The sequence below is a fragment of the Crocodylus siamensis genome, chromosome 7, assembly GCF_052110815.1.
Source record: "Crocodylus siamensis isolate JL-2025a chromosome 7, ASM5211081v1, whole genome shotgun sequence".
Classification (NCBI taxonomy): Eukaryota; Metazoa; Chordata; order Crocodylia; family Crocodylidae; genus Crocodylus; species Crocodylus siamensis.
This window is the reverse complement of record NC_143401.1, coordinates 16,777,318-16,793,561: the sequence shown is the minus strand read 5'-3', so window position 1 is coordinate 16,793,561 and position 16,244 is coordinate 16,777,318. Positions and strand designations below refer to the sequence as shown.

Here is a 16,244-nt window from a genome sequence, read left to right as displayed (position 1 = left end):
AACTTCAACCACAGAGAACAACTTGAATTTATTTTCTTAGTATGCTGCTGCTTTGATTTGACTTATTAAATTCTGAAAAGGTTTGAGTTTCTTTCATGGTAACTATTGGCAGCTATGTCTGCCATATCTGAATGCATGCGATACTAGAAATTATAGGCCAAGGTCTATAATTTAGTGGTGAATTTTAAAAATATACTTAATTGTTTTATACTTTTTACTTGGAATACATTTTTTCTTTAAAGGTGCACTTGCAGAAATGTATATACTGTTTGTATAAAAAATACACAAGAACTACAAGAAACTTGCCTGTTTATGTGTCTGGATGAATAGCATAAATACATAAATATTCAGTCTTCTAGTAGGCAAGATTTAGGGACCTGAGTATTATACAGTTACACTTGTGACATGCAGTTTATTCAGCACACTTGTTACTAGTATGTTAATTTAAAATTACATCCATAATTATGGTATAGATTCAGTTGTTATGCCAGGAGCCTTATTTTTACTTCATATAATATGTTTCAATAAACAGGGCCATTCTTTTTATGAAGCTAAGAAGAAAAATGCTGTATACGTTCTTTTTTGAATATAGGACTTGAAGGGGTCTCCTGGGCTATTGAGTCCAGTCCCCTGCATTTGCAAGCAGTTTTTAACTGAAGGAATCCCCAAAATCAACCCTTCAAACCCTTACATATCTACCAGGAACAGCATACATTTCTGATCCAATTCTGTACCACACTAAATTGATTTGAAAGGAACCTGCCATATTGTTTTTAATCTCAAGATAAGTTTTATTTTTTAAATGGTATTACAAAACAAATATGGAAATAGAATATTTCCATATATGTTGGGTTTTTAGATTCCAGTGCAAACAGATTTTTCTCTCCATTAAAATTTCTTCTGTTTGAACTCCAAAAGTTACTTTGTATTGTATTGTATTATATAATATTGTATTGGTAGAGAAGATCAATGAAAACATTTGACATATACTGATCACTTGCATTTTTCTGAAGTAAACTACAAACAACATTAATGACAAAAAAGAAGATATTTTAACATTTTCAATTTTTGATTTTTGGAGAATTAATGTGTGTAAATATACTGCATCCAGTGTTTCTAACCTAAGCAGCACAATTATAACGTTTAAATATGTTTACATTTAATGAAGTTGTAATTTATATTTAATTAAAAAAAAGTCTAAATATAGTGGTTAGAAATTGTTAGTTGTACTAACTTTAATTTTTAAGATCCAAAAATGCATTCAAACTGGCAGCCAATGGACCTTCTGCTCAGATGTAGTTATTATGGCTGTTCATACCTTCCAAAGTAGTGATAATGTGGATTCTATGCATGCTGCACTAAACAGTTTTAGCTTCTTAACTCTTGATTCTTCTTGCGTTTAGTCAAGGAGGAAGAAGGGACCAGGGATTAAGGTTTAAGTAAATGCAGAGCTCAGGGTGAAAATGTTGCTGATACTGTCAATTTCCTGGAAGTTAACTCAATAGATCGTTTTCTTTCTATATGTAAGATGCTGAATGGTTAACCAAATTTGACATAGTTTAAATTTATTCTCGTTATTGTATTTTTAATGATTGTATGTTCTTTAAAAAATGAGAAAATATTACAGAATAGTGCTTATGAACAGGGAAAGTTGAACAAAATTGGTTCATTGATGTAAAGCAGCGGTTCCCAAATTTTAGCAGATTGCACACCACCTATTTAAAATGTTACACCCTTAAGTACCACCAGCACATTTTTATCATCTAAAGTAACTGTAATAAATCTGTTAATGCATAACACTGACAGGTTGTCTGTGTACTACTGGTGGTACCTGTACCACAGATTGGGAACCACTGATGTAAGATATTCTATAATGTACATAATAAAATGGAACTTTGTACAGAAACGTAACATTATTGTAGAAACTAGGGCATTTTAATGAGGGGGGCACTACTGACAAGGTTAGAAAACTCGCAGTTTCGAAACTACTCATTTTGTAGCAAGTTCTGTTCCTTGCTCCTCAGACGGCTTATGCACATCAGGTAAAGTCCACCAATAGCATTGGAAGGAAGGGCTGGAATCCATGACTTTTCTAGCGGGAGTGCCTTTTTCACTGGGCTACTGTGCCAGTCTCCCTCTTTCTTGTCCTCTGGATCTGCAGCTTTCATTCCTTTTTGAATAGTGACCCAGCTTCAGTAGGAGTAGATTGTGCCCTAAGCCCATCTTAAATGATAGCTGGTGGTTGGGGCACTCCTGAGAAGTGCATGACGTGGGTTGGAGCCCCCTCGGGTATGAGGAGGACCTAGAACTCCGACATTCTGCTTCGTGAGGCACTGCCATTTTGTCTTAAAAGAGAAGAGCCAGGCAGGCAGTCACCTGTACTCAGAAGGCCGGCAGTCGACACACCTAAATCTGAGGGGGAGAGGAAGTTTTAGGCTGCGAATCGCAACCCCGCCTTATGTGCTTTACTGCTCTTTGAGGTAGGAAGATAGGTACTATTTAAGATGTGTCTGGTTTCACTACTTCCTGTTGACTGGCTTAGGTGTCCCTCCTCAGCATATTGAGCATTGTGATTCCCAGTCCTAGAAAACTTGAGTTTCTCCATATAATACCCCGGGACTGTGGGCACCAAACTCAGGTGCTTGTCTTGGGGAATGGAATTCACAGCCCTGAGACTTGAGCATCCCCACACCTAAGTCCCTTTGTGAATTTTACCTGCTAATGCGTGGAGCCAGTATCAGATGGAAGTGAGACTTGGGACTTCTTGCTCTTTAGCTGTACAGTCGGACCACTCCTTCCTTAGTATCTTTCACCTGAAATAAACATTTGGGATGTGAGCGATGTTCTAACTCTCAGTAAAACTTTGCATCTGGATGTTTAAAAAGTTATTAAAAAATTAAGTACAGTGCCTGGTTTTTAAGTGTTTTTTTTTTAATGTGTGGATTCAGTATTTAATAGCAATATTTAATATTTACAATCCAAAGTCCAGTTTTTACTCTACAGAGTTTTCAGTTTGGGCTTCAGTGTGCTTGACCATGTTCCTTTCAGGGATATGGCTAACAACATGTTTTTGTACTTTTGAGATTAAGATGAATGCACTTTTGAGAAATGGGTGTGCAGGAGATCCAAGCTGATTTTCTTACCACTCCCCTCCCAATATTTAGAGCCTAGATGGCTACTGTTTTCATTATTGAGGTGTGTGATACCACACCTAATTTAAACACAAAATGTTTGGGTATTAACTGATTCAAAAGGGTTATCTTCAGCTGAAGGGTGGATCACCGTGACCTTTAGGAATTAATACTGGAAACGGGCATGCGTATAAATGTTTTAATAGCATTTTTAATTAAACAAATTTAAGAGGTTTATTCTTGAGCGGTGCCCAGAAATGTTGTAAAATAACTCTACCTTGGAAGAAAGGACAGATTCAAGGTTTTCCCTGTACTAACTTAAACAGTTACACCACTTCAGAAATAATAGTTGTGAAGTCATCTTTGTTTTGTGACTTGGTTTTCTGTCAACTATTTTAGTACCACAGAAGAATAAGTACATACTTATCGCTGCAGTGACTGAGCATCTTCCAGTAGTGCTAGGAATTTATAAATGAAAAGCACTGTACCTACCATCTATCAGATGTTCTCTCACCCTCTTTCTAAGAAGAAAAATATGTAAAGTAGAATGCATTGTTTTGAAATCTTTTTTCAGTAACATACCCACACATTGTATGCTCCTATATCTTTAGGTCAAGAATGCAAGGTCACAGAAGTATGAATTTCACTTGGAGCAAAAGGTGATGAAACTTGTGTTGGTGCTTAGTTCCTGTAAGAGTTCAAATATGCAATCTTGGACAGGCTATCTCTCTCCTGATCTTGATGTTTTCTTTTAGAAAACATGGCAATTTGAGTAACAATAAAATGTTACAGTTTTTCAGTTGTACCAGGATATTATAATTGTTACATTTACTTTCCAGCTGGCTATTCCAATTTTTCCTTTAGTTAATGTTTCTCTTCGATATCAAAGTACTTTTTGAAAAGAGGGCTGTTATTGATTTATTTTTAATGAGGGATATTATGCTATCATCTTAATGTCCTCAGACTTTGTTAGGCAACCTAACTGCTTTATATTTTGGTGATTAGTGATTGTCTTGGGCTGCTAAAAGGCACTTTTCATTCTCTCCTACTCCCATTACATTTCTGGGCCAGAAGTTTAAGGATTTTTTTTATATCCTTAAGTTTTAAGACATAGGAGCTTGAATAGAAAGAATGGTAAATAGCAACTTGTGAAAAAGCTATAGGCTCTATGTGGTCTCACAAGTGCATGATTTCAGAAGAAGGACCTTTTGTTTTCAGTGCGTAGTTAAGGCAGGAAAAACTAGCACTGTTAATAAGACTGCTTTCATATTAATATATTGCTCTTTGGTTAATCATATAGCATGGAAAGGAAATTAATTAAAACATGTCTGTGTATTATACACATGCTAAATAGATCCCCCCACCTTTTAATGACCTATTTAAATATAAGACTATGTTTGCCATTACCAGGAATGCTACAAAGATCTCCATGTCTCTTCATTGGTTTTACTTTGCCTTCATAATCATTTTAAATGGTCCTTATTTCCAGTTACTTATTTTCTATGTTTAATACCCAAGTCTTCCATTTTATCACTTCTTTGAGAAATGGGCTTTTTGAGAAATGGACCCACACAAGGGTTTCTTCTTAAAAATATGTCACTCAGCTGAGCTGAATTTTGGGTGTCCTGTCTGTATATAGTCCAACTAAGTAGACTAACTTGTTTGTGTGGGGTTTTTTTTACCTGATAGAATAAAGGCTTTCGTTAAAATTGAGATATTTTTAAGGGATATTCCTGAAGCAATTAGGAACATTTTAATCATATGAAGTTACCTCAAGAAGCTGGGCTGTTCAGTATTTTGGAGTCCTCAAAATGTTGTATAATTTTAAAATAGAACTAAATTTGTATGTAGGAAAACTACAGCAAGTAAAACAGAATCCACAACTTTGAAGTTTTAATAACAAGGAAAAGTCCCAATCGGGGGGGAGCAACTGTTGCGGGGCAGGTTGTGTTTTTCTAATTCTTCCTCACTTCCTGCCCCCACTCCAGAAATGTAATTTAAAGAGTGTTTGTTGGTTCCTAGTGATGACAGGCTTTTAGGTAAACTACAGGGCTACCTAGACTGATAGTCTCAATTCATTTTATATAATCCTGATACCTGCATTTTGTAAACAAAATGAAAAAAGATCTCTAAGGTCACTCTAGACTAAGATCCCTCATTGCCTGATTTCAGGAAAAACATCATTGAGCCAAGGGGACAACTTGTTTCATTTCCTGGTAAAATACTGTTTTGAGTAAGATTTGCAGCAAGTTTAATGAAAAATGGAAAAACTCTGTCAGCAGGTTAATAAAGCACTAGATTCCTTAATCTTCCTATCTGAACTGGACTTTTAATTAAGGGCCAAGACTTAATGAAATACATCCTTGGATCAAAAAGGAGGCTTCATATGTATGTGTATGTGTGCATTTAGCACGTAAGTCTACTTGCATTCTGACATGGAGGAGCAGAAAAGGTCCAATGCATGGGAACTGAGAGTTTACAAAATCTTGGCCTTAAATTTAGATTGGTAAGCTAACTTACAGTGCAGATGCAGAAAAAATTAATTTCTGTTTGCCTCTTTTATATGATTTTACTGGATCCAGTATGAGTGGTTGACAGGTGGAGGCTGGGGAAAAACTGGAAACCCTGTCTTGGCATCAGTTCTTTGAGTTAGTCTAGTTACTGATATTCTGGAATCCATCTGTTTAACCAGTTAGGGGTGTATTCCTAGTTCCTTGGCACAGAAGCAAGCAACTCTTATTCAGACTTTTTACTTTGCAGCAAAAAGTGTTGGATTGAGCAACTGATAGTTTTAAAATATGCTAGTGTAACATTAAGTTTTGTGGCTTAGGATAATGTATTCCATCCTTTTAGCTGAAGGTGAATTGAAAACATTTTGAATAGTTTTTTCCTTGATGATATTATAATTAACTTAAATTTGCTGTTGACAACAAGTGTCAGATTTGACAAGTGGTGTTGGGTGAGGACAGCACAGGTACTTAGTGAGGCTTGAATAGCACAGCCTTGCAACACGTTTTCCTGTGGTCAGCATTATCATTATAAAACAGGATATATACATTTGTCAAAGAGATTTATTGTACTTTTTTTGTATTCATTGTTATATTGTGATGGAAGACATGGTGTTTGCTAAGAAGCAGCCTGAGAAGATAGTCTTTTATAGGTCAAGTTTTACTGGTTTCCTTGTTTGTAACATCTTATCTTGATATTTTGTCGTGATCCTTTATTTTGCCCATTGGACCCTCTCCCATTTGATAAATATGGATACTCATCTCCCTGTAGTAAAAAAATGAGTTGATAATATGTTTTTAAATCATAACAGCTTTTAACGTCCATGTATACCTGGAGTCTACTGCATATATTAAAGGGGAGTAGAAGCCTTTGCAGTGTTTGCTTTATCTTGGCTTGATGCCAGAACATAAAGGTTATCTCGGTTTCTGCTTGCATCATTTGCCAAGACTGTTGTATCATTACTGGACATAGATATACTAATCTAGAGGGCTCCGTATATATTGTAATTTTTTGGGGTTCTTTTGGTCTTCCTTTGGCATGCTACAGATTGAATGTATTATAATGAAACTGATGTTGTTTGTATAGAATCCATTAAAAGAATAGATTATTGTAAAATGAAAATTTGAGAGCAAGATGCATGAGTAGTTTTTAGATTCAGCTGTAAATATTTTACCTGGGGGGAGGGAGGGGGAACTGGTATCTTAATGCATTGTGCACCAACTCATGAAAAATGCAGGCACATTTCTTAATATTAAATAATTGTATTTAACATTGTGATAATGGTTCTTTGGGTTTTTAGTTGGGGAGAGTGCAAGGTTTGGCTTTGCTTTTTGCTTTGTGGGCGCATTCATGCTTTTACCATTATATTAGCATACATTTGCTCTATGAAAATGTCAGAACAGTAAAATTAGGTCAGAGGATTTGATATCAATGTCATATGTCATAATAATCCAGTGTTCTTGTTTTGCCTCCATTCCCTGTGGTTTTTTAATGTTATAAACGGTCTAAAGGAAATAAAATACAGAACCCAAATACAAAAAATGGCTTTAGGTATTTGCCATGTCCTATTTTCATGGTCTCTGAATGATGAGTTTGGGAATATACTGTAAGAAACAATCCTGCATTGGTTGGATGTTGGACTACTCTCCAATTTCCTATGCTGATCATGTAGTGTAATGGGCCAAACTATTCAGTAGAAGCTTATGCAGGGAGTAGAAGTTTTTGAAGATACAAGGCTATGGTTTAAACAGTATAACAGTTTCTAATTGGAGGTGCTGGAAGTTTTCCTATCTTTTAAGTTATGCTTGTACTGTTTCCTAATTTTTTTTCTATTGGAAATTATTTGAAAAAATTATTGAAGTGAAGTTGAATCTTCCATAGCTTGCAGAAAGAGAGTTGTTTTTTTTGTGATTTCTTAGTTGGCCTAATAAAAGGTATCACCTCTGAACCAAAAGTTCTAGTTTTACATTTCGTCATAGTTTCAAATACTGATTTTGATTTGTTTGCAGCCAAAAAGATGTAAATTATTTTTCTCCATTCTTTTTAGCCAACAAAGATGGGCATTTGCTAAATAATGTATCACCCTTCATCCATCTTCTGTCCTAGCAAAGATTAAATAAAATGTTAAAGAGACATCCTAAACTATAAACCTGTGTTGCTTAGAGAACTCGTAATCCACTATACAGCTGTACTACAGTTATCCCTTTCACTATCAGGTACACGCTCTTTTCTTCTGATTGCATTCTCTCTTCCTTTCCTATAACTCCAGCGATTTGCATAGTTTCTTGATAGCATGTCCTCTGTATGCGTGAGTGTTTACTGCAGCCGTAGCTTATATTTCCCAAAGGAAATGAATGTGTGACAGCTGTGACTGAAGTTTTCATTTGCTACCTGAAGAAGTTTCTTTATTTTGAGTTTTGCAGGGTGGAGTGTGAAATCTGCATTTGTTGATAACAAGATGTCCCATCTGGCTGAAACAAGAGTTTTCTGATTAGATTTTAGTCCTGTTCATAAACTAGGTGTTCCTTAATCCTAATTTCAGTATTCGTGAGAACAAATTTGCCCTTTTCCATGTATGCACCTTGTTTTCACTCTTCCTTTCCATGGAAGCCAGTAAATAAAAAGGTGTTTAGGTGAGAACTCAAACCAGAACAGGTTTACTGCTTTACTTTCTAATGTAGCCTTAGATTCAAAACCTTCCCTGAAGATTTCAGCTTTGAAATTTTCCAAGAATTTACACTGTAGTTCTGAAACTGCTTAAGAAATCAGAGGAATATAGGACTTCAGGGGACGGGCTGAGTCATTAGTACCATCACAAGCAACCATGGCATACAGTCCCATTCATAATCTTTTCAATTTCCATTTTTTTCCTTCCAGTCTTTGTTTTTTAAAATTGAATGAGTAAGTTGCAAACATACATAGATATATAAATACATAAGAAAGGAAATTCACTTTTCAGGCTTAAGCAGGAGGCAGGGCAGTGTGGCACCTTCAGGAACTTGTTTTGCGTGACAGTTTATTCTCTCTGAATGAATTAGTCTCAGACTACTATGGCTAACTACCTCCCTTTAACATTTAATCATAGAAATTAGGGTTGGAAGGGACCTCAGGAGGTCATCTAGTCCAACCTCCTGCTCAAAGCAGGACCATCCCCAGCTAGATCATCCCAACCAAGGTGAATTGTATTGAATTAAGGTGGAGTATAGATATAAGCTGACAAAAACACAAGCTCAAGCTATTGTTCATGACTTCATCTGTTGCACTGTGTGCAGTATACGTCAGGTGAATTTGTGTGTGCGCTTAAATTATTTAGAAGGCTTTGCTTCATTGTAAGTCAAAATAATTTAGGAACGTCAAGCCTTAATTACTTTTGAAAATGGAAATTAGATTCCTTAGTCACCAAGAAGCTTTAAAAAAATTGACTTGCGCCAAATAATTGTTTATTTTACTGACCCTACAGTGCTTCCCACTGATGCAGATACACAACCAATTGTATTTTTTTTCATTTAGTATAAATTATGAATGCATCTCAAAAGCTCATTCTGAATACAAGGTTTTTCAGCTATCATCATGAGTGAAGGACAGAATAATTATGAGAACTATGAATGCAGGCACAAGTCTGAGGGAGAGCAGTAGACGGCAGCTGTTTGGAGTAATGCCACAACTCAGACTTTTTCTTTGAATAATTTCATAGTATGGAAGGTGTTTATATACCAAAGGCAGAATATATATATCGAAGCAGAGAGAGAAAGAATAAGCAGCCTGATTTGATACTGAATTAAAGGATGTATTGTATTTCCATTGCCACTGAAATTTTTCACAGATTTCAGTGAGGCCAGAAAAAGTTTCTAACTCAGTAGATAAATTACCAATATAATTGTTATATTTATGTATCCCCAAATTATTCTGTGTACTTTCAGGGTTTTTTGTGGTTCTGTAGCAGTAAAATGACCATGTATCTGTTTGAATGTATCCAATTTTTATTATGTTTTGGGAAGCTCAAGAAGTTATAAACGTTAGAGGGTATGTGCTTAGAGAAGTGTCTTTAAAGCAGCTCATGCAATGTATATTGTTTTTAGTGTAGCCTGTCTAATGTCAGTGATAACAGCATGCATGCTAGAAGAGAAATAAACTGATTCATATTCAGAATTTGACCATTATGATTTTAACCTCTTGCATTTTACTTTCAGTTGATACTATATACTGCTACTATGTTGTATTTTTGTTTGTTTTTTAGCGTTGAAAAGCCCCTAGAGAGATTGTTTTTATTGAAGTTTTTTTGGCAGACTCTCTGAATTCTGCAAAATATTTCTGAAAATAGTCTTCTTTCTAACTAACTTTCCTATGGTTAATGCATTACAGAATTCAGGTAGGGTTTGGTGCTAACGATTTTGAGTTTGTTAACTAACTTTTTGTTTCAAAATACAAAGTCATACTATTTATTCTTAAATGTATAGTTTAAATAGTAAACTTGTTTTACAAACTTGGTAATAGCCAATACTGCTTGTTTAAAATAAGGGGTGGGGGGGCGGGAAACAACCATCTAGTTCATCCTTGTCCTGGTTTAAATGTGTGTGTAACAGTTATGTAAATGTTCTACATTAAAGCAGGTTAAGTTGAATCATTGTTTACTGATATACTGGTAGTAGCCCAGGCTTGATCACTACTCATTTTTCAAATTGCAGTGCACGTGTACAGTTAAAGTGTTTAATACGCTGTCTTCCATAGCAAATATCTGTAAGTGAAGTGCTGTCAAGAAGTGCCACGTGCGCACTAAAAAAAAAAATCTATTTACATCTTGAGGCTTACTGGTAAATCCCTTGTTTTTATAAAAGCCTTCCATATGTGAGTTTTGTTTTCTTACTTTGTGGATAGCAACGCAAATGTATGAATCCTGAGATCCAAGGATATGAATATTCTCTGATAACCTAAATGATAAGCACCCCAAAAAGTACATAAAGCTGTGAACACCTTTTTTAACAGGCTTTGAAGACTGCAGACGAAGACACGCATTCTAACCATTTAAGTATATTAAAAATATTAACACCAATGGAAAAGGCACAAGACTTACCAGAACAACCAGTAAGTACTTTTTAAAAAAAATGATTGTGGAAAAAGAAGTTGTTATTTCAGTTTCAGTTTCTCAGGTCAATTCTATAACAGGTAATGTGTCTCATTGCATAGTTCTGGGAATGGAAATTGGTTTTGCTGTTAGTAATATAGGCTGTCCACTAGCCTTATTTAATATAATAAAAATGCTGATAATAAAGTAAGGGTATTTTTGAACTTTTTTTATATTTTGTTTTAAAATCTTTAAAATGAGATTTTTTTTTTTTAAACAAAGCAAAGATCTACAGTAAAACTGATAGTTTCAAATTGTTTTTAAAAATGAAAAAAATGAAAAATTACTATTTACGGTGGCACTTCCGCAGTGGTTACCCTTCACTTTATGCAGTTTGAATTATTTGAATTTACAGAAAATTAAAAATTGGTTACTATAGTTATTATATTATATAATTATTTGAATTTCTTGAATATTAAAAATAAGTTACAGTAAAGAGATATCTTTCAGTGATATATATTTGAAATGCTGTCATCTTATAAATTATTGATAATAACATTTCACAGAAGTTTGCAGAAGGATAAATAGTAATGTGGAATAGAATGAAAACAGATGTTTTCATTTGATACAGGAATTAATAAATGTGTTGCACATAATTTGATGCATATTAATTCCTGTATCAGGTTCATGTGTAACATCATACTAGTTAAACATTTTTTCCTTACATAAGCTAGTGACAATTTTGTATTTGGAATTCAGTCAAGCTTTACCAACTGGATAGCTCAGAGAAAAGTGTTATACAAGCTCTCTTTGTGTTTGAAAGCTTGTCTTAACATCTTTCCCAGTCTAGTAAAAGAGAACCCTTACTTCTCTTTAGGATTGGAGATGTTATCAAATGCATATCCCATGTATCAGACTATGTATTTGGCATCACAGGATGATATTGATATCCACATCTTTTTGGAATTCTAATTATACGGGTTATGAAAGCATTTGTGTTTACAACATTAGGTGTGGGGAGAATTTTATTTTTTATAAATGCTTTTGAAGTAGGGCATAAGCCAACTCCTAACTGATGGAAGGTTAGGAAGAAACTCTCCATAAGTGCAGGTTTATTCCATAAGTAACCATGGAAGACTTTCTCATAGTAGTCACTGTTAGAGATTAGAATGCAGAATTAGACCTACTATTGTTCTAATCTAAAGTAACATTTTTATATGCTTATAAAATTTGTCATCAGAGGAAAGGGGAAACTAATAGAGAATCATAGAAAAGTAGGGCTGTAAGGGACCTCCATGTACTCCAACCCCCTGCCTGAGACAGGATCATCCCTATAAATATAGTTAACGTCTGTTTTCATAGCCAACTTTGATTTTAAAAAAATGTATTCATATCATTTAACAAAAAAAATGAAATCACTGTATTAGCTGTGAGCTTATATTGTTTACACTTGCTCCCCTGCCAGAATTAATTATTATTATATCTCAAAGTTGCTCTTTTATGTATAAAAGTGAAAAGTAATGCATAAGTAATGTATGCTTATTTAAGGGCTTACTTCCACATAATTTTGGTTGAGTGGCGGGGAAAAATGAAGTTATTTAAGTCTGTCATTTGTTATCCTGGTCATGACGGCTGGGGTGGTGTGGGCACTAAGGCTCACGGTTGACGGCCCAGAGGTTGCAAATTCAAGTCTTTAGCAAAAGCAGTCATAGAATGGTCCTGTCAGATTCCAGCGAATCTGCAAATTCTGCTAAATACCTTGTCACACAAGGACACAAAAAAGAGGAAAGGAGCTGAATCACTATAACTCCATGATGGAATAATGAGGAGTGTTTGAAATATATAGGAATTGTCACTTATAAATGAGGCATGCTAGGATTGCCCACACCAAAACATTCTGCCATAAAGGTTGTGTGTTATATCCTGATACACAGCTTTAGTTGGTTCCCTCTTTGACTGTCCCTCTTCCCAGGTTCTAGTAAGAATTCATTTTTGCATCAAGATGGTTTCCTGCTAGATTATATGAGTTTTTTCTATTCTCTCTTGTGTGGGATTCCCAGGGAAGTGGGTAAGACTGGGAGACCAAATAAAGAGAGGTATCTTTCAAAAGTCACTAGAAGCAACCCAAATAACCTTTTGTCATAAAAAGTAATTGCATTAGTTATCAGGATTATATTTTTCAAAAGCAATCCTTTACTATGACCTGTTATCTTTAAAAAAAATATATATATATATAATTGCATGCAACTGATCTGTAATATTCACTTAAATCCTGCACAGCTGACAGTATATACGTAGAATTTGTTTCAAGGTAGGTACAAACCTTCATAGCAATTTTACAAGGTTGCAATGTCGCAATTACTAAAAACATCTTACTGGCATAATCAGTATTTTAAATTACTTTTTCCTCCAGGAAAAATGCAATATTTATCATTATAATCAACCACATTGCGGCCTCCCTTGCATAGGAACCTCACACTATACCTTCGTCACCCAGAGAGGCTGATAAGCATTTTAAAAAGCTGCTTCTTCCAAGAGACTCTTAATAAGTCATGTGTGGAGCAATGTCAAAAAAGAAGAAAAAAAAGAAAGTGTGTGTCTGCTGTCTGTTTTTACAAGCATAGTAGTGAAAACTGGCTTTCAACAAGCCAGTAGGGTTTGGGTGTTGCTGTGGCCTTATGGTCAAGAAAATGGAAGAAGCAGCAAAGGATTTTGTGATATCTTTTATTGGATATCTCCAAGGTTGGAGAGATGTTGAACAAGCTTTTGGGCACCGTATGCTCTTCTTCAGGTTAGCTTGAAGATGAAACGTTTTGCTTTCATCAAGCAAACGTTCTCAGACATTCCAGAAACTTCTCTAACAATTCTTAATAAGACATTGAAATATTGTCTAACTCTTGCCTATAGAAGCCATCAAAGAAGCAAAATTTAAAGTAGCGTGAGCTTTCAGGGGCAGTGCAACCGAAATGGGGCGGGGGGGAAATGTGAGAACTGAAAAACCAAAAAGCAAAAGACCATGAGTTTTCTGTATGCTATGGTGGTGTCTCTGATTTCATGAACCTTCTGGAAAATGACATATCTAACTCTGTGAAGCCTATTGTTAATCAAGTAATAGAGTTTAAGAACTACTTCTAAGACCATGATGCCTCAAAATACCACACTAACAATTATAAGGGATTTATTATGACCCAACTGCAAAGATGGACAAGGTGGAACAGCCAAGTGGCATACCTTCAATATTTTCTGAAAAACAGTATTTTCCTAGAAATTGTAGATGAACAAGAGAGTGGTGTTTATAGAACCGTAGAAAAGTAGAGCTGGAAGGGACTTCCAGATGTCATGTAGTCCAACCCCCCTGCCTGAGGCAGGAAGATTCATATCCAAAACCATGTCTAACCTATTAGCAAAACTACATAGTTAACCCTGATGCATCCAAAAGAAATAACAGCTTAATCTGCCAGAGGTAAAGTGGGAGGACCACAGCACCCAATGTCCTGTTGCTGCAAATATTGTTAAAATTTACTCAAGGGTTGTGTCCAGACGAGCATGTCTGTGTGATATGCAGTGCAGCAGACATTTCTGTGGCACCACATACCACATGTTCAGTTGTTCTCTGCGCTGCAAGGAAGCAGCATGGAGGAGTTTTTTGACTCCTAGATATTCAGCGGTCAAAAAGATCCATAGAAAAAAAAGCAGAGTGGGGCACATAGCAGCAGTGTGCACTGCCCAAAACCAGAGCCTAACCAGCCAGAGCCGCACTCCGCCCTTGGCCAGGCTCCACACAGTAGGAGCAACACAGCTGCAGTCCTAGGAGGCCCCCAGGTAAGGCTGTCAGGGCCAACCCAGTGTTGGCCTCAGCCACCTGTACCCCACTCGGGGTAACTTGGTCGTGCACCAGAGCTCATGTAGCACAGGCATTCCCTGGGGATACAAGGTGCGTTGCTGCTAGTTGTCCCTAGGGAACCAAACGTCTACACATGTCTGGATTCAGCCAGGTCTTCCAAGGAAAGGACCACTCATCCCCAACCGCATAGGAAGGCAAAACACCTGACAGCCTGTACCAGGGCGACCATGGGGTAAAATTCCTTCCTGACCCTACATATGGTGATCATTGTGACCCTGAGTGGAGGGACAAGATCTTCTAACCAGGAACATTCAGACTTAAGTCCTAGCAGGAGCATTGGCACATACCAGTGCTTCTAAAAAGCACAGTATTGAAAGCCCAGCAAGTTATTCTGACCCAATGGAAGCATGAGAGGAATGGCAAGAAATCCATGTGGCTGCACAAGGGGCTTCTAAAATGCCTCGAATACTAAAGGAAAGCTTACACGCAATGGAAAGGTGCTTTACTTTCAGCTCAACATGCCCCACTGTCTTAGGATGAACTACTGGGTTCAGAAGATTTTCTGTGCCTGAACAAAGGACGTATTCAACGGTAGTTTTCACTCTTGCAGATCTTTATTTAAGGATACTCGCAGAGGCAGATGATAGAACAGAGCAGAGAGGATGGTCACTTCACATCCGCCTTAGGCGGCAGCTGCCACCCCGCATGGTTCTCTTGGCCCCTGAGTGTCTTGATTCTGGGGATGCGATAGCCTGCGCCAGGGCTCCGCGCAAGTCAGAACTCTTGTTAGAGCCGAGGAACTCCTTGTAACTTAAGAATGTACAGCTTATATAGTCTGGAGAAACATTGTTATTTCGAGCTAAGGATTTGGTTATTTCAAGCTAGGAATTTGGGGATGAGTCGTGATTTAACACACTTGGTGTTTACTACATTCTGCTGTATTACCACATTGTACTATCTAGGTTCATGGTTCGGTCACGCTCACAGAGCAGGAGACCACATGCTGCTTCACCGGTCTACTATGGAATCAGCGTGCAAAATCCTTGCTATTAACAAAGCTTTTCATAGATTTCATAGATTTCATAGACATTAGGGCTGGAAGGGACCTCGGGAGATCATCGAGTCCAGGCCCCTGCCCAAAGGGCAGGAAGTCAGCTGGGGTCATAGGATCCCAGCAAGATAAGCATCCAATTTACTCTTGAAGGTGTTCAATGTAGGTGCTTGAACCACCTCCGCTGGCAGACTGTTCCAGACCTTGGGGGCTCGGACCGTAAAGAAATTCTTCCTTATGTCCAGCCTGAAACGGTCTTGCAGGAGTTTGTGACCGTTCGACCTCGTCATCCCTTGGGGCGCTCTGGTGAACAAACATTCCCCCAGATCCTGGTGGTCACCCCTGATAAACTTATAGGTGGCCATCAGATCACCCCTGAGCCTACGCTTTTCCAGGCTAAAGAGTCCCATGTCTCTCAGCCTATCATCGTAAGAGCTGTTTTCCTGACCTCTGATCATGCGCGTGGCTCTCCTCTGGACTCTCTCAAGCTTCTCCACATCCTTTTTGAATTGTGGAGCCCAAAACTGGACGCAGTACTCCAGCTGCGGCCTCACCAAGGCCGAGTATAAAGGGAGAATGACGTCCCGGGATTTGCTTACACACTGAGTGCAGCATGTGCCCAGAAAAGAAGCTATGTCCGTTTTCTGC

General features: G+C 37.1%; 1 protein-coding gene across 4 annotated transcripts in view; it reads left to right on the top strand.

The window, feature by feature from the left end:
* Positions 1-16,244, top strand: part of EYA3 (EYA transcriptional coactivator and phosphatase 3) — a 118,660-nt gene that overhangs the window by 33,495 nt on the left and 68,921 nt on the right. For 3 of the 4 annotated variants that reach the window (XM_090056749.1, XM_090056751.1, XM_090056748.1), the window contains exon 2: positions 10,623-10,721. The exons of the other annotated variant lie outside the window; for it this stretch is intronic. In XM_090056749.1, the coding sequence (XP_089912875.1) occupies positions 10,689-10,721 (33 nt within the window). In that variant the 5' untranslated portion in view covers positions 10,623-10,688. The remainder of the gene's footprint in view (positions 1-10,622; positions 10,722-16,244) is intronic. 4 annotated transcript variants of the gene reach the window in all.